General features: G+C 40.0%; 1 protein-coding gene across 1 annotated transcript; it reads right to left on the bottom strand.

Moving 5' to 3' along the window:
- Positions 1 to 1,172: 1,172 nt before the first annotated feature.
- On the bottom strand, positions 1,173 to 20,559 carry CNOT7 (CCR4-NOT transcription complex subunit 7). The gene is made up of 6 exons (XM_054382853.1): positions 20,406 to 20,559; positions 19,898 to 20,091; positions 16,774 to 16,935; positions 10,310 to 10,454; positions 5,547 to 5,657; positions 1,173 to 2,860 (listed from the first exon to the last, which is right to left on the bottom strand). The coding sequence occupies exons 1-6, from the start codon at positions 20,520 to 20,522 to the stop codon at positions 2,732 to 2,734; spliced, it is 858 nt and encodes a 285-aa protein (XP_054238828.1). The 5' UTR covers positions 20,523 to 20,559; the 3' UTR covers positions 1,173 to 2,731.
- Between the last annotated feature and the right edge of the window lie 1,380 nt (positions 20,560 to 21,939).

Here is a 21,939-nt window from a genome sequence, read left to right on the forward strand (position 1 = left end):
TTAAGTTGTGCCAGGGGAGGTTTAGATCGAGACATTAGGAAAAACTTCACTGAGAGATTGGTGAAGTGTTGTAACAGGCTGCCCAGGGAGCAAGTGGAGCTGCCATCCCTGGAGGTGTTCAAGCATGTAAGACGGTGCTCCAGGACATAATTTAATGGTCATGGTAGCAGATTTACAATTGGACTCGATATTAAAATGTCCTTTCCAACCTTAATGATTCTGATTAAAATGTCACTTCAGAACAAAAGTCTAAAGCTCTTTGAATCATTCCCTTCAAAAGTTAACCATAGGTAGCTGTATCAGTGCGCTTTAGGCAAAGCTACTAAACTTCAAAGCAAATGATCAGACTTCAGGGGCTCTTTGTTCCCCATGTATGCAAATTTTCCACATAAGTCTACTGTTCAAGTGTGAAAAGACACAGATTGATGTCACGGTAAGGATTCATCCTGTTTAATAAAATAATCTCTACCTTACTAAAGTCAAAGACAACCAAAGTTAAAACAAGTCACCACCATCTAATGCATAATGGTATTAAATTACTAATGGGATTTGGATGCCTCAGTAGTAACTAAAATCAGCACTTTTGGTACTCAGGTAAGTAGGAATGAAGTGGCTGGAAAGATTTCACCAGAATTCTTCTCTGAAAGTGGAATCAGTCACTGAGCAGTGAGTTACACTGTTGTATAGAATAGTGGGAGAGGCTGAGAGGGATCTTTAAAAGTCATCTAATCTAAGCCCCATAGAGTGAACAGGGACATCTTTAACTAGATCACGTGGCTCAGAGCCCCATCCAACTCCACCTTGAATGTTTCCAGGGATGGGACTTCTACTACTTCTCTGGGCAACCTGTGGCAGTGTTTAAACCAACACCTTCATAAAAAAAGGTCTTCTTTAAAACTAGTTTAAATCTCCCCTCTTTTACTTTAAAACCATCACCCCTTGTCTTATTGCAATAGGCCCTACTGAAAAAAAAATTAGATTGTCCTCATCTTTCTTATGGGCCCCCTTTAAGTGCTAAAAGGTCCTGGAGCCCCATGGAAGAGAATCATCATGCCTAAACCAAACAATACACAAGTGAACTGACTAAATACATTCCCCAGAAGAAAAACAAAAGAAGTATCTACAACAAAACCACCAGTCTGTTATGTAAGAAAACATTTCTTAGGCCTTTATTTACAAAAGCTTTAAAAACAAATACCCTCTCTTATGCAAATTATTTGTTGTTTAAAAAGAACCACCCAGTTACATCATCGTAACCCAATGAAAAAAAGAAAAATGGTGTCTGATTTGTTGATTTTAAGTACAAGGTAAAACAGAGTCATTTGGCAAACATCTGGAGATTCTTCTGCTACGGATTCCCGTGTGGAACAGGCACATACACACACACACACACGTGCATGGGCACGCTCACAATGTCGCAGGTTCCATCATTTCAGGTTAGTATTTAGCTATTCGATACCAAAAAATCCTTCCTGCACAACTGCTCTCTTCGGTATGCGTGCTATGCAGAGTTCAGAATGTACTTTAGGGTCCTTTAAAACAATATACCTAAAATATACTGCTAGGATATACTCAAAAATAAACTAGCATTACGCTCCTCTGGTAACTTTATTAGCTATTAAGTTATATTTTGTTGTTTTACAACAAGTATCTGTAACATCTGTCTTTGTAGCAACTAAAAAAAGCATGATTTAATTGTCCTTCTAATTCAATTAAATAGGGTTTGTGGTTTGTTTTTTCAGATCTTTGGGTTTTACCTTCAACTAAACTGACTTTCAGAAAATCATCAAATCAAGTACGTAATAAATATGACTTCATAAAAAAATCTGAGGTGTACATTACTCGAATAAAAGCTAGGAAGTTAATCAAGGGAAGTGTGCCATTACAAAATTCCTACTACTCCAATAGCCCTCAGCTCTCAGCTTAAGGCAAAAATGCTGACATCATAGCTGTTCTTTTCCTGAAGGGTGTAAAGCTGTTCTTTCAAGATTCTTTTCCTCATGACAGAGCCGTTTTAAGGCAACAAGTCAACCAGCAGTTGACATGTGCAGAGTGTGTTTGAAGATGACTGAATGCTAGTAAAATAACAGCAGTTACTATGATTTCAGTAGTCTGCTTGAACAAATAGGTTATGCAGCAAGTCAGTCACGTTCTGTGGGTTGAGATACCAAGGAAATGCAGCATGAAGCTGCTGAACTTGGCAGATGATTGTTTTCTAGCTGAGGGTAAAATTAAAAATAAACTAATCTTCAAATAAGACAGAGGATCTCAGTCAGAGTCGCTCTCTAAAGTGCAAATTTGATGGTCCACAATCTTGAATAGCTAAAACGCCTGCATACTGGAAGGAACAGACATGAACGGGGAAGTTAGTTACAATCAGTGCCAGTTAATTTAGGGAAGAGTGGGGAAAGAGACAAAACAACCTGGATGATGTGTATAGGAAGTTTACCAGATTATTCATTATAATTTATCTTTCCCCTTCACTCTGCCACACTGACCCTATACATGCTTCTTTACAAATTAGGCCAAAATGTAACCCATAAAATTTTACATATCAATATTAAGATTAAAATCTGTGATAGGAACAGTCAAGTTTAGTACATAGAAAGGCAGAAAAGAAAGTGTGCTGAGAAAGGGGAGGGGGGAAGCCTTATTGTCCAAGGAGTTCAACCAGAGATAAAACCTATATACAAGCAGGTGGAGGTCAAAAAAGATGGCCTTTCACTTCATGTCATGACTGTTTGTTGGCTTCTTCTTCATATGCATTTCCTGTGCCATTCTGTACATAAGAGGACCCCGAACCAAGGCCGTATAAGTGGCCACAGTATTTGGCGTCGTCGATGTGATCTTCAAAGAACATCTAAAGAGTTAAAAAAAGAGAGACAGAAATTATTGTCAAAGAGGAGGCTCAGTTTAAATAGAACTATAGAAAGGCTTAAAATACGATGTTATTTTTAGCATAAGATCTCAAACCCCAAGGTGCAAAAGATGATATAATTAACATAACAGACTCAATCTCAACACATTAGCAAAGTGTGCTCTAGGATGTGAGTCTTTAAAATTAATCTGTCAAGGAATACAATTGGTCTCCCTGTGTACATTTCCTGATGATGTGGCCAAATGTAATATTTTGATAATTTTGTATTGTCATTCACTTTTCTCCTAATACAAAGATTTTTCCAACTGATTTCTGTGGAGTTTCTCACAACAGGTATCTGCTTAACATCCATACTCTACCTATTCCTTCCTCAGGGGTATGGGGTGTCCTGATACTGTCTTTAAATGGAGGTATGTCCTGATTCGTATTATAAAGATTTGGGGGTGGGGAGAATATTTGAGCACAAAACCTGTTTAGAGAAATGTAGAACGAAGCATTTCCAGCTAGCTCATCTGAGACAGGGACATTGTTTAATAAGGAACAGAAAAATTACAGTAAATTTTGTACTAAGACTGCATTTACACCTTACAAGTCTTAACTGCAAACAGAACCTTCCAGTGGAAGATATATGAAACTCCCTGATAATCTCATGTTCTATCTTTCAGGCTTTCAAGCAAATTAACCCACAAAACAAAGCCATGCACAAAAAAATTTCACCCTATAACCTCTACAGCAACTCTAGGCATCTCAGTGGTTGACATTCTGAGTCATCACCACCATTGGAAATCTACAACAGCCATAATCATGCAGGAGCAGGGTGGATGCAGCAATCTAAATGCAGATGACCACAAAAACCTAGGCAAGCTGAAAACTTCTCCCTTCAGGCTTTGCTCTTAGCAGAAATCTCTCTACTGCAGGAACTGGAGACCTCAACTGAAAGTTCTAAAGACCCCAGCAGTACTACAAGAAATAAAGAAGTAGGAAAACACCAAAACAACAGTTCTGTTGTTGTAGTATCATTTTTTAAAGTATTTCTGATGGGAAGGAAGAGATCAGTGAATGTTTTTGGCTCGCACTCCAAAAATCCAGCAAGCAAGTTGCAAGTCCCTCAGAGCAATTAATAGTAAAATTTCATACCTCTAAAAGCATTGTAAAATGAAGTTTCTTCTATTCAGAAATGTAATGTTAAACAAGGAGCTCTACTGAAAAGGCTTTAAAAAACACATTAAATGTATTTCTCTCTGCTGACTACTATGCTGTTATTTAGAAATGCTCTATTTACAAGGAATCTCTGCAAGTACTAGGAAAAAAAATAGCTATCCTAATCAATCCATCTTCATTGACTTAAGCAAGTGTTTTGCCCTAAAAAAAAACCTCAGACTTTTGATAAACATAGTCAGGAAGCTAATTTGCCATGTAACACAAACTGCATGTCATTGGTTTGAACTGTTTCCTCCAGAAAACCAACCTGAAGGCAGCATCTGAGGCCATCATATACTTCCTCTTTCCCTTTATGTCCCTTGGATTTTATTTCAAACTCAAGAACAAAAGATTAACAGTATCAGGCAGACAGCAGCTCACCCCAACTGGGCTGGCACCATACCAGAAACACAATCCTCTCTAGTGCAATTGTAGCCCATGACCTGCTTGACAAGAATTAACAGTTCCAGCAGAGGCAGAACTCTTATGATCAGCAAACCAGCTTCAATCAGAGTAATTATTCTTCACCTGCTGTCTCACCAGTATTTGTCAAAATCTTGTGGTCATTTTCCCCTTTACACCTCAGCATACAATACTAAACTTCACGGAAAGCTGAGGTTTGCTATTGCCAGCCTTCTGGCACAATAAATGACATCGAATTGCTGGCAGAATGCCATCTTCAGACATGCTGGCATCTGCTTCCCAGAAGAGGCCTGCCCAGCATTTGTTCGCTAATGCAAAATACACTAAGATCTTCCTGTTGCATGCAGACAAGTAGCAAAGAAATGTAAAGCCTGTAAGCCCAACCTCCTCACTGCAAACCTTGAATTAATTGACCAATGTGTAACCTTTCGTAACACGACTGTGCTTCACCCAATGGCAAGAAACAAAAGCACAGGCACTCTTCATATAGTCTGGAAGTTATTACTTAACAGACCTACAGCTGGCAAGTTTAGCTAGAACTGGCTAGCCAGCACTCTTTATCCCTCACCCAGACCTGTCACAAGAAGCAGTGCACACCACACCTGAGTACTACTCTGAAAAGAAGCTAAAAAAAAAAAAAAAAGGATTTAATATGGTCATCCAGAAAGGAGTCTGGCTCTGGTAGCTCAAAATTCACTGCAGCAGTCACCTAGAGGGACCCTGCAAAACAAGGTAGGGGGAGGGAAGAATCAAAAACTCACAAAAAGTCCAAAAGCCACACATAGGCTGGATACTGGAAGCAACACTCACTGACATTCCCAAGCAGGAAATCGGTATGGCTGGTTCATACTCACTCTGGGGAGTATATAGACAGTCTTATTAAATTGAAAAAAAGAAAAAAAAAAAAGAGAAATGATCCTTGAAGCCCTTCAGACACATCCTTAAAACATCTTTTACTTTTTCTGATACTTATCAGAATCAGTGATGCCATCTGACTATCACAGCACATTACTATCACAGAGATAAAACTAATAGATCCACTTACTTCTCTCATTTTGAAAAAGGCCATTCCTGTGAGTAAAGAATCAGATCCTGCCTGATGCTGTGGTCCTATCCGTTCTAGTTCTAATTGTTCAGCCACTTCTTGCAATCCACCCTGAAAGAAAAACCAAACACTTTTGTTAACTGCTGAATAAAGTCAAATCAGAAAAATACATTTGAAAAAATCTCTAACATAAATCAAGCAACCTCAGGTATATATTTTTACATTTGCACAGAAGGTGGAACTGTCATTATACTGGCTAAACACACACCAGGGGATCAAGCTATCAGTACAACAGCAGCATTACAATTCTACATCAGTATCAATTAAATCGGTATCTGTGACCAACAATACTACTCCTTCATGTTCTAGCTTCTCCAGTAACCAGATGTCATTCCTTAACAACAATTCCTTCAAGATGCTGAAAGACTGACAATGCTGAAGAACAAACCAGGTGTTCCTGTACTCCTGTTTGAAGGGAAGTTTAAAACGTGAAAACTTTGTTCTATGAACACAAGAATTCAGAGTGCTTACAAACGAGATGCCCACATACCTCCATGAGTAAAGTACTAGCCTTCTGTTGGAACAGACCCTTTTCTTTCCACTTTTCAACAGCTGAGGGTTTTCCCCCTTCCATTCCCAAAAACTGAGAGTTCCTTAAATATCTAGAACACTACAGGGAATCTAGGAAATTGTTACACATCAATCATTTAGAAGCCCAGTCGTAAAGTCAAAAAAAACCCAAAGTGCCCACTCCATCTCTACAAGACATTCTACCCATCTTGAAAGTTTGTTTCATTAGATGCCATAAGAGAACAGGAGAAAAAAAACACATTAAAAAATAAAAATAAATCCATTGTCTGCAACTAGTTTGCTAAGATACTAAAACCCAATGGTATAGCCATTCTTCTGTTAGATATGTATACTTAAATCCTGTGTAATGAAACCTACTTCTTAAAATAAGTATATAAACATCTCACAAAAAGAGAACAATTTAAAAGAGTAATTGTCTGCTTTGAATCATAGAATCAGTCAGGGTTGGAAGGGACCACAAGGATCATCCAGTTCCAACCCCCCTGCCATGGGCAGGGACACCTCACACTAGATCAGGCTGGCGACAGCCTCATCCAGCCTGGCCTTAAACACCTCCAGGGATGGAGCCTCAACCACCTCCCTGGACAACCCATTCCAGGCTCTCACCACTTTCATGGGGAAGAGCTTCTTCCTCATGTCCAGTCTGAATCTCCCCACTTCCAGCTTTATTTCATTCCCCCTAGTCCTGTCACTACCTGATAGCCTAAAAAGTCCCTCCCCAGCTTTCTTGTAGCCCCCTTCAGACACTGGAAGACCACAAGAAGGTCACCTCAGAGCCTTCTCTTCTCCAGACTGAACAGCCCCAACTCTTTCAGTCTCTCCTCACAGGAGAGGTGCTCCAGCCCTCTGATCATCCTGGTGGCCCTTCTCTGGACACCTTCCAGCATCTCCATATCCCTCTTGTAAGAGGGGCTCCAGAACTGGATGCAGTACTCCAGGTGGGGTCTTCCCAGAGCTGAGTACAGGGGGAGAATCACCTCCCTTGACCTGCTGGCCACACTTCTCTTGATGCAGCCCAGGATCTGGTTGGCTTTCTGGGCTGCAAGTGCACAGTGACAGCTCATGTTGAGCTTCTTGTCCACCAGTACCCCCAAGTCCCTCTCCTCAGGGCTGCTTTCCAGCCACTCACTGCCCAGCCTGGATTTGTGCTTGGGATTGCCTCGACCCAGATGCAGGACCCTGCACTTGGTCTTGTTGAACCTAATGAGGTTGGCTTGTGCCCACCTATCCAACCTGTCAAGGTTCCTCTGGATGGATCCCTTCCCTCCAGCCTGTCTGCTGCACCACACAGCTTGGTGTCATCAGCAAACTTGCTGAGGCTGCACTCAATGCCACTGTCCATGGCACCAACAAAGATGTTGAACAAGACTGGTCCCAGGACTGAGCCCTGAGGGACTCCGCTTGTCACTGGCCTCCACTGGGACATGGAGCCATTGACAGCCACTGAATGTTGATAAATTGTTTGAAAAGAAACTGTGGAGCTGTAGACATCACTCCGAAGATGCAAATTTACCTGCTCTTAAAAGCAAAACTTCTCCAGTTTTGAAGCAAATTTTCTTCCCAATGATCTTACATCAAAACTATCCCCTTAACTGCTGAAAACAGTATTTATATAACTACATAAATCTCTTTATAGTGCACCCCGCCCCCAAACGGTAATAACCAGTATATGTGGAAGCAAACCCACCAGGAGTTAGTCTGGTTTTACAGAGGTAACACAGATCAGCTGAAGGACAGACATGCTGTTCTGTAACTGCAATCTTTTAATGCTGTAAGCTACACTGTGAGCATGCTCATTTGCACAGGCTTTTTTTTCCCCCCAAACAATTAAGCCATAAAGCTACTGGAAAGAGATTAAAGCATGTGCACGTTCGTTAAGGTTTAGAAAAATTAAAACCCAATCCTTAGTGCTACCATCAGATTTGCAAGGCAAAAATGCTGCACAGAGGAGAGGCAATGCTTTCAAAGAAAGCCTGTCTAGTATCCAAATTCACATTTTCTGACACTTAACCTGTTTTAAGCACAGGAAGGTAAAAGCAGCAAGGCAAAAGCTGAACAGTAAAAGCTTACAGGGCAATAAAAAGAAAGTCTGATTTAAAAATCTGATCAAGCGTTATGAAAACTCCTGTGAATCATATGACAACAGGTTTGGGTCCAGGTTTTTGTTTTGTTTAAAAAGAGAGAAGCTGCATTAGTAATATTCCCAAGTAACACCTACAAACCAATGTAAGAACACAGTACTGGTATTTTATTCTAGCTTGAGCAGCAGGAGCTTAGTTCACAAAAGTTTAAGTGTGTAAGCTAAGCACTGAGGTAACATCCTGTAATTCACAGACTATAATTCAACAAAATAATTCATCAAACATCTTCCAAATCCTGAAGTATATTTCTCTTTTCAATGCCAAAACCTCTTCTTTAGGTGTGTGAGGGCAGAGAGTTGGAGAATTACAGCAAGTCAGTGACTCTGGTATGGAAAGTAACCTAAACCAGTCAACAAGGGACAATTGCACAGCAGGTCAATTCACCACAATTTAATAGAGACTGGAAGTGACACACATTTGGGGACAGTCACAACACTGAGTGTTTAGCAATTTATTTCAGACAGCCACTGAGTACAGTAAACGTCCCCCATCACTCCAAGACTGGTAAACTCAGAGAGGTAGAGTAGTCCACACCCCTTCTCCTGCTGTCATTACCAGTCTACAGGTTAGGTAGTTAAGTTACAGGATGCAGATTTATTGTAATGAAGCTGACATTCTTGTGCTTAGGGTTTGTTCTGTGAAGGTTTTTCTTGTCTCTAAACAATGCAGGCCACACACAACTACATCTTAATGAAATGACAGGAAATACAATCCCCTCCTCTCCAAATCCACTGGGAATTCCATCTTAAGAATGATGACTGGCAGTATGATTGTTGCCTTCCCTAGGTCATTGAAGTTGGATTATATTTTCTGGTCTTGGTGTCACCACCAAGACAACAACTTTGCTTCACCAGGAGTGAGAAAGCACCCCTCCTTTAAGACTCCTGAGGTTTACAAACATTTCAATTTTATCCTTTTGCCTCTGTGGAGAACAACTGTTTCTAAGAGGTTCTTGGCCACTTGCCAGGAACAATTCAAGATGAACATTAATAGGCATACTTTTCCTACCAACTGAAAAGGAAATCTCAACTTTCAGCCCTAATTTGATTCACAAAAGAATTTACACAATTTATTTCCCACACTAGTAGACTACTGCTTAGAAGTGATACACTCTGTTTATCTTGGAAAGAAACAGGACTGTAAACCACACACAGCTCACTAGTTCAGCAAGACAAATTGACAAGACATCCATTAGGACATAGTTGTACTACCATCAGTGGTCTTTTCCTGCAAGTCCTCATTAAGAAAGCCCAGATAATCAAGCTACTTTCCATAAAAGCAGCAAGTCATTAATTGCCTCAGACGAATGACGCACCTCATTCCAGCAGCCATCCAGATTCACGCAGTTCTTTGGCAAGCAAAGCTGTTAACAATCCCTCTATCATCCTTCCTTCACTTGCTGTCTTCCTCTTTACATGCTTGGCTCCAGTTTCCATTCATTCTCCAGTTTAATACAGTATCCAAATTTTATGCCTGATGGACCATGCCAATTAGTAGCCCTGCCATAAGAGATTCGTTTCTAGTACTGCACAATTTTCCCTAGAAATGCTGTCCCTGAACATATGCTGCTGTTAATCTTTCCTTATGAGCTCATATGAAACATTCTTCCTCCATTCTTCTTCCCAAGACACTTCCACAGCACCATCATTGCAATCACCCTTATCAAGATGACTGCAGTCCTTCAGTGGACTGGGCAATAAGGAGATAAGAGCATATAAAACCCATCAACTGTCATGGCTTGAGAAGCAAATAATTAATTCCAGACATGTTTATCACCTGTCATCAAAGACTGGGCACGACAAATACAGCATCAACATGCTATTCTTGCTGAGAAGCAGTTATAAAAATTAATGTGTGCTCCCGCCTGCTTCTATCAGTAGCCTTTAATATTAAATGTATAAAGCTTGAGGCAACAATGCTGAATATGTACTATCAAAGCAAAACCAGAAAAGAAAAATAAAGTGTTTTTAAGTAGAAAATACCCTGTCTCCAAACTCAGAATCTGCTCTGAGCCATTAACAGGTTACTCACCTTCAGATTTTTGCAACTCTTCATGAGATACTTGACATCATAGATGACAGGGAAAAACAATCGCAGTATCTCAAAGAAGTCCAGCTCTTCTTCAGGTAAATTAGAGTTTGTCAGGATTTTGATTAGATAGCCGAAGTCATATCCACTGAAAATTAATAACAAAACCAGCAAGTAAGTTAGAAGCAGCCTTCTCACTTTCAACATCAAGACTGTATCACACATAAACAGGATTTTTCGTGTAATTGCAAAGCAATTAAGACTGACTCATTTTATAAAAGACTAAGCCTCGGTGTAAAGGGCCCCACTGTAGACTCCAGAGAAAATATTTTAATTTAGTCTGAATGAGGCCAAACGAAGAAGAGAAAAGATCTACCAACGGGAGTTTCTCTAAATCTTGAAACAAAGTAGTGCTGCTGGGGCTTCATTTCACACCAGATTTGCTCCTTTCATACAGTTTCTCACTGCAAACTGAGAGACAGAGACACTTCTCCAGTTCTTGAACTCCAAAAGATTCAGACTTTCCAGAGCAAACACATTTATACATGGAGGGAAGTTTCACACTCAGCAATGGAGAAGAGCAAATTATCTTTCAACTTTCTCAGTTTAATTGGCACATATTTGACAATTGAAAATTTTAATAGCTTGTAAACTATTTGGAGGCAAGGACAGAGTAAGTTGGAAACATTTTTGGTGACACATGTAAGGAGCCGGAGGCAGCAAGATAGTGGAGCAGTACAGGTTTGGTAGAAGAAACTGAGGTATTACAGTGTGTGCATGGTGGACAGAAGAGTTTGGAAAGACTTCTTTCTCAATAGCCTGACTGAAGAAAGGACACAGGAATGAGGTGTGGAAGTAAAAGTGTATTTTTATAGAGGAAACAGAGGGTTTAAAGCACAGGAAGGACAGATGTCCTGTATTAAAGGAGAATTGAATGCTACAATAAAAAAGCAGTGATGATGAGTTATCCTCTTACCTAGGAAGGCAGAGGTTGCAAGCCACATCATTCCTGCTCTGATCAGGAAGCTGATGCGTTCTGATCCCTTGTACAGGATTGCTCATGCACATACCCACTGAACCAGATGGGACACTGATACATTCTCTTCCTTGTTTAGGTTTGCACCGAACCACAGAAGTTCCTAGATGTTATCGATGTACAATTTTTAAAATGCCTGTACTACAAAGATAAGAACACAGTAGGGCTGTCTCTGCTGAAGGCTACACCAGTTCTGCAGCTGAAGGAACCTGAGCGTATAGCTAGAGACAATTCACGTGAATGGGTGCCCACCACAGACTCCAAACCAAAAGACCACGTTCATCCTTGGTTACTTAAAAATCAAGAACTTTCCAACTTGGTAAATACGGACCAAGATCTTTAATCATAAGAGGAGCAATACAGAAGACAAATCAGTTAAGAGCACTGTAGTACTGATCCAGGGCCATCTAGCACCCACAGAGACTGGGGATTTCTGATGCAGGCTTCAAGGCTTTAGCTTAAACATTCCGTTCAAAGAGGATTGCTTTTTGTACCTTCTGTATATGATTGGGTTCTCTACATCATCTTTTCATTACGAATTTCTAGACAGGGTAGAAAATCTTGAACATACTAGGAATGAACAGATTGTTTACTAGAAGTCCATTAATACAGGACATACAAAAGGCACAGGTGATTGAAGGTCTCCTCTGGGAGATTCATTAAATGAATCCTGGTGCTTTGAAACTGTGTTGGCAGCACTCCAACCTTCACAGCAGCAGTCACTGGATAGGGAGCAAAGGTGCCAAAGATAAAGAAGGATTTTAGCTTAGTTTTACAAAGTAAAAACCTGTAGTACATTGGGCAAACAGTAGGAAGATTAATTTTATTAGATCACTCATGGGTGGAAGAATTGGTGGGGAAGCCTGTATCAGCATAAAGGCCTCTACAGAAAAGGAAAAAAAAGCCATATTATCAAAAAATGCTGTTATAAAGATGTAAAAAAGACTGTTCAGGATTAAGGAGATTTACTCCTCTAGAGATCAGAGAGCTTACTAACTCACTGAATTCTCAACATCATTCATCCTTGTGGCTCAAACATAACAGCCATATTAGAACTTTTGAAGTGAAGAATATAGTATCTGTGCTCCTTGTCAGAAAAAAAAAAAATTATGTACATGACTGAATTACTAGGGAACAAATACTCTCAAACAGTTGAGTTTCTGTTAAGAAGAAATACTGTAAGAAAAGTCAAGATTCATTTACTCTTTGTATTGAAAGGGAGCAGGCTATAATAAATCTGCAATTCAGATTACTATTTATTTTTCCCTTGGAGATTCTAGCCAATTCCTTCATCCTAGGATCCCCATGCAGAAAAAAAGGAACAGTATTTCTGAACAGGCATCATCAGCCTTCCATTGCATGACTCAGTCAGGTATCTGTACTTGGCTCCTGAGCCTGGGTTAGTTTTAGCTAGTTCTACCAAATAATGTCTCACACCCCTTAAGTTCCATCTGCTTACACTGAGTCTCACAGTGCTTGTAAGTGCAGTATCAAGGCACTGACATAGTCTTTTTAGTGTATTTTTTGGGGGTAACGTGGTCCAGTCATCCAAGCTTACACAGAGATACGAACTGTCACTCCCAAAACTACAATATGTCTAATTCTAAAAATTTTGAGTGCCCACTGCTGAATGCTAGCAGAAGGGTAAGAAAGTCCACAGTGAGCAATTATGTAATTACCTGCTCATTAAAGAAGTTTTCTTCTAATCCTCTAACAGGCAATTAGTGGTTGGTTTATACCCTGAAGCACACAGGCTTGCTTTCCTTAAAAGCTTTCACCATTTTGACATTAATCATCCAAAGGTACTTAGTGCAGCTAGCCACAATCCCTGGAGTTATACAGAAACATAAAGTACCCATATATAATTTTTTCTTTTCCTCTCTGCCTTTTTTTTCCTACTGAACATGTACAGCTGTGGGCCACAGAGCCATGGAAAAGATAAAAAATGTACAATGTCTGTACTACTTTCCATTACTATCCAGAAAAAACTCAGATTGCCAATTAACATTGATTAACTCAAGCACCAACAGCCTCAGAAATAAATCAAAACCTGACAAAACTGAGAAACCTTTACTTCATTTTAATCATTGGCTAATAGAAATGAGCCAACATATTAAATTTTACTAAAATCAGTTAGACAAAAATGATTATTGAAATACAATGGCTTCGAACTGCCCAGCTTCCCCCAAACATCTGAGTTATGAGGCATGTTTGCACCGAGCCTCCAAAGGTAGACTGAGAAGGAGTGCACGCAGGTGTCCACTCAAAGCTTCAGACCAGTTAGCTAAACACCCACAAATATTTGAGCTGTTCTGTTTTAAAGCCCGTTAAACTGCCAAGCACTCACAACTCTCTAGACTGTGACAAGAATCAGAAAGTAAAGGTTTCCCCCTCCTCCCTCACTGACACAAAAGATCTGGTGGAGTCGCTTATGACATTGTGGTATACAAGAATTGATGACAGTGCACATTTCCTCACTCATGCCTGGCAGAACTGCAGGTCCACAGAGATTTGCCAATAGCTGAGGATGCCAAGGCAGCTATGAGAATGCAGAGATGAAAAATACACAAACAAAACTGTTCGAGAAGCTAAGAGTATGCTACAGAAGTTGCTCATGAAAATCAAAGATTGGGAAATTAAACAAAAGCAAAACATAACCTCCTACTCTGAGAAAGGAGTAATTCCCTTCTACCTACTCACTTCAAAAAGACTTGTAAATTTTGAGAGTTAGTAGTAATGAAAACATTTTATGGAAACAAAAGCCATAAACAGCATAGCCAGCAGTCAAAGAACTACTGCACGCAGAGCCTACATGAAACAAATTTTCAGTTGAGCTATCCCACTATTTACGTTTTCACTGACAGAACATAATCACAGTCAATCCAAGATACACTCAGAAACAGATGTTTACTATTCTTTGTGGCACATTTTGTGACCCATGCTCATTTATAGCTTTGTGCAGTATCAGCTTCCACAGAACTTAACCCACTACTCTGAGGTTTTGTGCTCAACGTATCAATATGCTCTGTCAAGCACAAAAGCCTTTAAACACGGAGTTCAAGCAGAGTTGTAGATAATCAGTGTTTGACAAACATTTGCTAAATCACTGTCTGAAGAAGATTTTTAAAGACTTTTTCAGTGAAGTCCACAACAGAAACTCATTTTAGCCCAGGACTGTAATAAAGCACTGGACTGTAATAAAGCCATTCCAAACCCCTTTCATAATCTACACTAGTAGAAACAGCATGATTGCACATAGTTTGCAATACACTATAACCAGCACACTAGTCAGGAATCACACAAAATCAGTACAGTTATGCCTTAAGAAGGATTCCAGTGTGGAAATGGCTCAGGTATTCTTTTGCTAGAGTAGCTTACAGTGAGGCCAGTTATTAAGCAATACTGGAGAAACACCATTTTGTAGCTGCTTCTACAAGGCCATGTCTGCTGATGAACATATTCCATGAATAACATGCCCCCTCTCCCCTTCTCCTGAAGCACCCAACATATTTTACTGTAGTCCAGTATAAATCAAATACGCACATAAGAGTCCATAATAATGGGTTTAAGAAACTGAAATAGACTTATTCACTAATTCGGCCTTTGTAGTTATTTTGTTACAGTTCATTACATTCTCATGTACCCTAGTAGCAAGATAGCACAAATAATATTATTTTAATTGTTACACTGTGAGTCAAAACAGCTGCAAGTGAAAATGTAGGCAGATTAGGCAACAAGTATACTCTAAGAGGATGTTTTTTTTTGTTTCATAAACTATCTTTTCTTTCCACTGCCCCCTCCTTTTGGAAAGCAAATCTTTCTACAAAGCAAGTTAAAATGATAAACTCTCCAACAGACTCTTATATACAGCCTTGTACTACTGTCTACCATTCCTTGCTGAAGCAATCTTTATTTTTCAGTTGGTTAATATTACAAATGCTTTCTAATTCCATGTGACTTTCTCTCCTCCAGCCTCCCCTCCAAGATTATACTTCAGGATGAAGAATTTATATTTTTCCTAATTTCATCTTCATATTACCACCTACCAATGCAGCAGCATGTCAGATAAACAATAACACTGTAAGGAAACTCCTAGTCTCAGCTGAAACATTTGCTGTGCCTTTGTTGATTTGCTTAGCAGCCAGCATTTAAGATGCCAACTCCAGGGCACTGCACAGCAATAAGCCTTTAAAGCCATTGTTGCTAGCAAAACCTGCAAATTATCTCTGGCACACAGTTGACTATACAACAGCTATTTATCCTAGTTTCAGCTGGGAGAGAGTCAATTTTCTTCCTGGTAGTAGGTATAGTGTTGTGTTTTGGATTTAGCATGAGAACAATGTTTTGTACACATTCATGTTTTCAGTTATTGCTAAGTAGCATTTACTCTAAGATAAGGATTTTTCAGTTTCTCATGCTCTGCCTGCAAGGAGGTGCACAAGAAGCTGGGAGCACAGTCAGGACACCTGACCTGAACTAGCCAAAGGGATATTCCATACCATAGGATGTCACGCTCAGTATGTAAACTGAGGGGAGTTGGCCAGGAGGGGCAGATCACTGCTCAGGGACCAGCTAAGCATTGGTCAGTGGGTGGTGAGCAATTGCACTGTGCATCACTTGTTTTTCTTGAATTTTATCTCTGTTTTCTTCCTTTTCATTATTATATAATTATTGTTATTATTTATTTCATTTTAGCTATTAAACTGTTCTTATCTCTACCCACATTTTACCTTTTTGTTCAGTCTCCTCCCCACCCCACTGGAAAGGGGGGAAGACTGAGTGAGCATCTGCATGGTGCTTACTTGCTGGCTGCAGTTAAACCAGGATACTACTGCAGAAGTTTCTAAAGTGTTAAATTTTGTTAACACCCGAAGATGTTTTGTATCTTGACAGATTAATACATTTAGCATTTGCATTTCTACTTCTACTTGGAAGTTGAGTTCCTGTGATGGAATTAAGCCCTATCAGGGCTCTCCTTCTAAGCTGAGTAATTTTCAGATTCCCAGATTTAAAATGAATTTATAAGCTCTTTATAAAACACTGACAATTCAGCAGTCTCTCCCAGCAGACAAATAACATTTGCTAAAGAATTGCTTAGGAATAGTTTGCTTTTATCAGGATCACCATTGTCATTTGCACATAATGATATTAGAAGATACAATGCCATCTGGTGGCTTACAAGTTTCATGTTTTTCAGGTTTGTAAGTTCTCTGGTTACAGTGTGAAGACCAAAAATAGAACACTACTACCAGCCTGTACACTCTAATCTTCTAACACTGAGTGGTGCTACAGGTATTACAGCAGAAATATTTTCTAAGTCTTACCAACCAAGACAGGTGCTATATATATATACTGTCAGGTGTGTACCACTCAAGACATGAGAAAAGAAATGCAAGACTGAAAACTCAAACACTTAACATGCTGAGTTTACCTGTGAAAGGAAAGCCACTTGACGCCTTCACACAGTACAACTCCTGAGGTCATAAGCAGTTCTGCAAAGTACTGAGTCTCAATTCCTTCTTCTTCATGCTTTTTAAACTGGATACCAGATGATGTCAACAGTTCAATGGAGTCCTGGGCATACATATCTTCTCTAAAAAGGAAAAGCAAATTTTCAAAAACTACAAACCTCAGCAATTATAAGCCTGGTAACTTTTTTTTTTTTCTTTGCTATTCATTCCATAAACTTTACTAGTAGAATAGAGATGACCTGACTTTGTTCTGTGTTAATTACAAAACCAACCACCTTTCATAGCTCTTGTTAACCTTCACTAGTGTTTCACCATTCCTGGCACCTCCATTCTTGCCTCCTTCACAAAAAAAAAAAAAAAAAAAAAAAAAAAAAAAAAAAAAAAAAAAAAAAAAAAAAAAATAGTTCCTGCTCTTCTCCCATTTACTGGAACTCCCCTTTTGCAATCTATAGAGGAAAGCTGATGGATGAATACAGCTATTTTGCCAAGTAATGACCTGAACTCTGACAAATTAAATGTAACTTGCTGAAGCACTAACACATGACATTGCAGAACCCAAAAGAGTGCTGTATTAGCTCTGTGGATAGTATTTCCCACACGTTTCTAGTGATTCAAGCTTACATAAACGTTACATGCTCATCTGGAAATCAACTGGAAATCAAGTATTTGCACCATCTAGTCAGGCCTTAAAATTCAAGTAGCGTAACATCTGTTTTTGTAAACAACCAACTTCAACAGCCACATTTTGGATCCAAAACTTAACAAGATGGGAAAAAAAAATCCCTTATGCCTTATTTGATCTCTTATCACCATATTTATTCCCTTTGTCACTAACACTTCTGTAAAGTTTTACAGATTTTGTGATTAAATTTATTATTTTTTCCCCTAAAGTTTAATCATCATGAAGACATAGAATGGTTAACTGGGGGGAAAAAAAAAAGCAAACATGGCTCCACTTTGAGGATAATATTCATATTAGTGTTCACAATGTACTATGCTACGAAGTCTCCAGTGTATAAATTTCAATTAAAAAATCCAAACAAACAAAATACCAAAAAGAAACAAAACAGAGGATATCAAATGTGACTATTAGATTCAATTAGATGTATTTCTTATTCCTAATACCATGCCATCATTCACCAGAACATAGAGATATATTCTCAAGATATGTTGCTGTCATCCCTTTTTTCCTTCCCACACAGCTGTGCATTATTTCCCCAGCTTTAATGCGTCAACTTCCCAACACCTGTCCATTTCCACAACACATTAAATAACCCATCCAAAACAAATATGACTATTTCACAAAGTCTTAATTCTAGTTTGTTGTTCTGCATTAATAATATTTATACTCTTTAAAAGCTCACTATAACAAGACTTGGCTGAAATGACACGGAAAAATAACCTTCTAGGAACAGGCAACAGCTGTTTTACTTTAGGAGCAACCAAAAAGAAGTTTAGGAACAGACAAAACTAAGTAATTTCTCCACCCATACAAAAAAAAAATTTGTGTTTCATGCAACACTTACCTAGCTTATGTTTTTGTATAAAATCTCCCCCAAGAACTATTAAGAACTTAATTGACTACCTGTATTTTGCCTTACTAAACTGCCTTTTTGTGCAACACCTGATGCAAATGGATGAAAAACTATTTTTTGCCTTCAGGTGCTTGACATAAGCAGACCTTCAAAGCTCAGAAAATAAAACAAACACAAGCTCTTCTTCCCAGATCACAATCTAGAAGTTTTCAATTAACTCCCTGTCTTTCTCCCATACTTAATGGGATTAGCATATTTTTTTATTAAGACAATGAATAACTTCCATTCAGCGTTTACACAGCCACGTTAAGTTTACACATACCAAAATATCAAATCTGTCCTTCCTTTTCTTTCAAGGGGTGCTTCAAACAAAACTAAAAATAGCATGTCACTCCTCAGACCAAACTGATGAGTCAAGCAACAGGCACTGCTTGGTTAGAAAAGCAGAAAGGCCAAGCAAGACAGCAGCACTTTTCTTTGTAAGAGCCCTGATTACTTTGAAAATAAGTTGTATTTTTTTTTCTTGGTTTGTAGACATCCAGGGATCAGCTTGTAACACTACTGTCAAAAAAACCCAAGCCATTTAAATTTGAGAAGTGTTTGAAACACTGATACTCAGGCCATATTAAAAAAACCTATCAGATCAATCATGTTTACTTCAGGAAGAAATTCAAGCTAACAGTAACCTTGTTGACTATCTGGCTAAAGATATAACTACAACTCTATAGAAGTGTCTCACCCCACTGGAAAATTCAGGTTTACACTTAAAGGCTTATCACTGATAAAAATCACATTGTGAAATAAAGTTTACAGTACTATTTCAACAGACAGTAAAAACAACCTTGCTTTTTAACCACACTTTAGACCAAATAATTCAGAACAAAAACCTCCACAGGAGTTATGTTATAAAATCAGTAGTCTCTTTCAACCTGTTACAAGAGGAAATTTTAAGAGCAGCTTAATAGAGCAAGTTGCTTTGAAAATGCAAGAGCTGCTGTAGTTAAAAAAATGGCAGTATTTTATGTAGACCATTGTCTGTAACTTCTTGTGAGTGTTTTAACAAGAACATTATTTAAATAAAATAGAGCAACTTGCTTCAGAACCTGCTGACAATATTTGCCATACTTTTTTTTTTTAGTGACCTCAGTTTACATTTCTTTTCTTCACACGTTGGTATTTTCTGTTTTAAAATGTACAAAGAAACAACATGTGACTTCTGTAACACCCAGCAAGTATTAAACTAAATTAAGGTAGAAACAGTTGGAAACGCTAAATATGAAAATGCAGAGCTAACTCTTCCACTAAGTATAAATGCCTCTTTTCAAAACTTATGTGGCAATTGCTTAGCATTTCTGACCAAATTACCATCAACTACAGGCCATGTAAAACTGAGAGAAGAAAGCAGGCATTTGGCTTATGAAAGCTGTCCTCACAAAGTAACTATGGTATTCCAATCATACAGACAAAAATCACTGTAACTTTGACAACCTATAATACACTTTCACTAAGTCAAAAACATACATTCCCAGCACAGACATTTAACACTTACGTTAAATTAAATTTAAAATTAAATTGCCAAGTTGAAGTCCCTGGAGGGTATTCTCCTTGCTCGTTCATAAATGTCAGTCCTAGTTGTATTATTTTCAGCAAGTCTACGTTGCAGCGTAGTAACTGGTACTGATAGTCTGCGTTGCTTCTGAATTCACCAATAGGCCTTGCAACTACTCCTGGAAATTCTGTATCCTGCAAGAACGCAATTAAAACTTCAAGAAAACACTCAAAATTTTACATTATTCATTTTAAATAAAACATATTTCAAGCATCTAACAGGTTCACCAATCAAAAGCACAGTGTGTAAATTTAGCTTTTAAAAGGCAGTATGTCAGGATCCTAACATTTGTACAGTGTTAACTCAACATCAAAAATCCATTCTTCTTTCAATAAAAATAGATGCTCAGGTTTTATAGCTTTTTCTTAGTAACATCAAATGAAGTCATCAGGTTTTCATGGGGTTTGTAACCATCTGCTAGACAAACACTAAGCGACTGACCACTCACCATAGCTACATAGTTATACTTCCGTATAACCTGACGAATTTTCTTCATCTCTTCATCCAAGTTACAAGCCCAAACTTCACAGATTCTTTGGCTATGGTCTACGGTAGCTGCTGGCATAGTGGGGGCCTTTAGAGACCATACATCAAAACTTACACTTGACTGAGGAGGATCAGTTTCATAGAGACGACTTTATTTTTTTTATCTAAGAGACAAGAGAAAGCAAAATATCACAGTCTAAGTTCTTGTTCTTCACAGTTTCTTATTCTTCTTAAAAAAAAAAGAAAAGAAAAAGAAAAGGCTTAAAGCCCAGGATCAATCTTTATTCTTCAGAACTGCATAAAAATAACACAACATACAAGTTTCAGTTTTGTGGGTTCAAATTATTATCTACAACTAAAACCCTACGACTTTGTCAGAAACTTGGACAAAGCCATGCTAAGCAGCAAAGCACACTATAGCTCAACGGATAAATGACATATCCGAAGCCACAAGCGTTATCTAACCCCACGGGTCAGAAGAGCAGTCCTGTGGATTCCACAGCTGCGTGCAACACGAAACGAAGCGGAAAAGTGACTACTTGCGTTGCGCCACGTTCGGGGACACTGGATGACAAACAGCCGTCTAGGCAACTTCCCTGGGCAGAAGCTTTTCAGTTCGTACGGGCCGCGCTAAACCAGACAACGGTGCGAGGGGACCGAAACACGGTTCAAGAGACTCGGGACTCATGTCCGGACTAAATGCCTCTTTATGCGTACAAAACCTTAACAGCTCCTCGAAGGGCGGCAGAGCCCGCCCTGCGGGGCAGGCAGCACACCTTGATGAGGTGCAACTGTGAACGGGATGTCCCGGCTTACTCCTCGCGTTCTGGCTCAGAGCCGGGAGAGGCTCCGCTCCCAAGCCCGCCTCCGGCGGCAGCCGCGCAGCCCACGAAAACACCACCCGCCCATAACAGGTCGTTGCGACTGCCGGTAGGGCCGTAGGGCCTCCACGGTGCTGGCTTGGGCCCGAGCGGGGTACGGCTAGACCAAGGGGAGGGGGATACCGGACCATTCCCAACTCCCTCCCCACGCCCAGCTCCCCGCGGCTACCGCCGCACCCCCACCCCTCGCTCGCTCGCTCGCTCATTCACTCACGCTCTTGGGCGAGCCAGGCTGGGCCGCAGCGGGTCTGCGAGGCCCCGCGGCGGCCCCCAACGCCCCAGAGCCGCCAGTCACCGCGCGAGACGCAGGAAGCGCTGCCCCCACCGCACAAAGCCATCACATCATCGCTGTGCGTCGCGGCCTTTCGCCCCTCACCTCTGACCGACGGCGGGGGCACCAATCACCGGCCGCGTCGTCCCGCCTTCACCCCACCTCCCTCCACTCCGCTGCGGCCCGCGTCACCGGCGCTCGGCTGTGACGTCCCCGTGCGGCGCCGTCGGGGCAGGATATTGCCGCTCGGCTGCGGGGCGGTGAGAGGCGAGGTCGTGTCGTCCCCGCGCGCATGCGCGAGGGAGCGAGGCCAGGCCGCGGTGCCGTCGGTGCCCCCGCGCCCG

This window comes from Indicator indicator, chromosome 8, assembly GCF_027791375.1.
Source record: "Indicator indicator isolate 239-I01 chromosome 8, UM_Iind_1.1, whole genome shotgun sequence".
Classification (NCBI taxonomy): domain Eukaryota; kingdom Metazoa; phylum Chordata; class Aves; order Piciformes; family Indicatoridae; genus Indicator; species Indicator indicator.

Coding starts and splice junctions, on each gene's coding strand:
- CNOT7 (XM_054382853.1), bottom strand. CDS start 20,522: ATGCCAGCAGCTACCGTAGACCATAGCCAAAGAATCTGTGAAGTTTGG. Junction 10,455..16,773: donor AAGTGGCTTTCCTTTCACAG/GTAAACTCAGCA, acceptor ATTAATTTTCAG/TGGATATGACTTCGGCTATC. Junction 2,861..5,546: donor CCTTTTTCAAAATGAGAGAA/GTAAGTGGATCT, acceptor TTAACTCTTTAG/ATGTTCTTTGAAGATCACAT.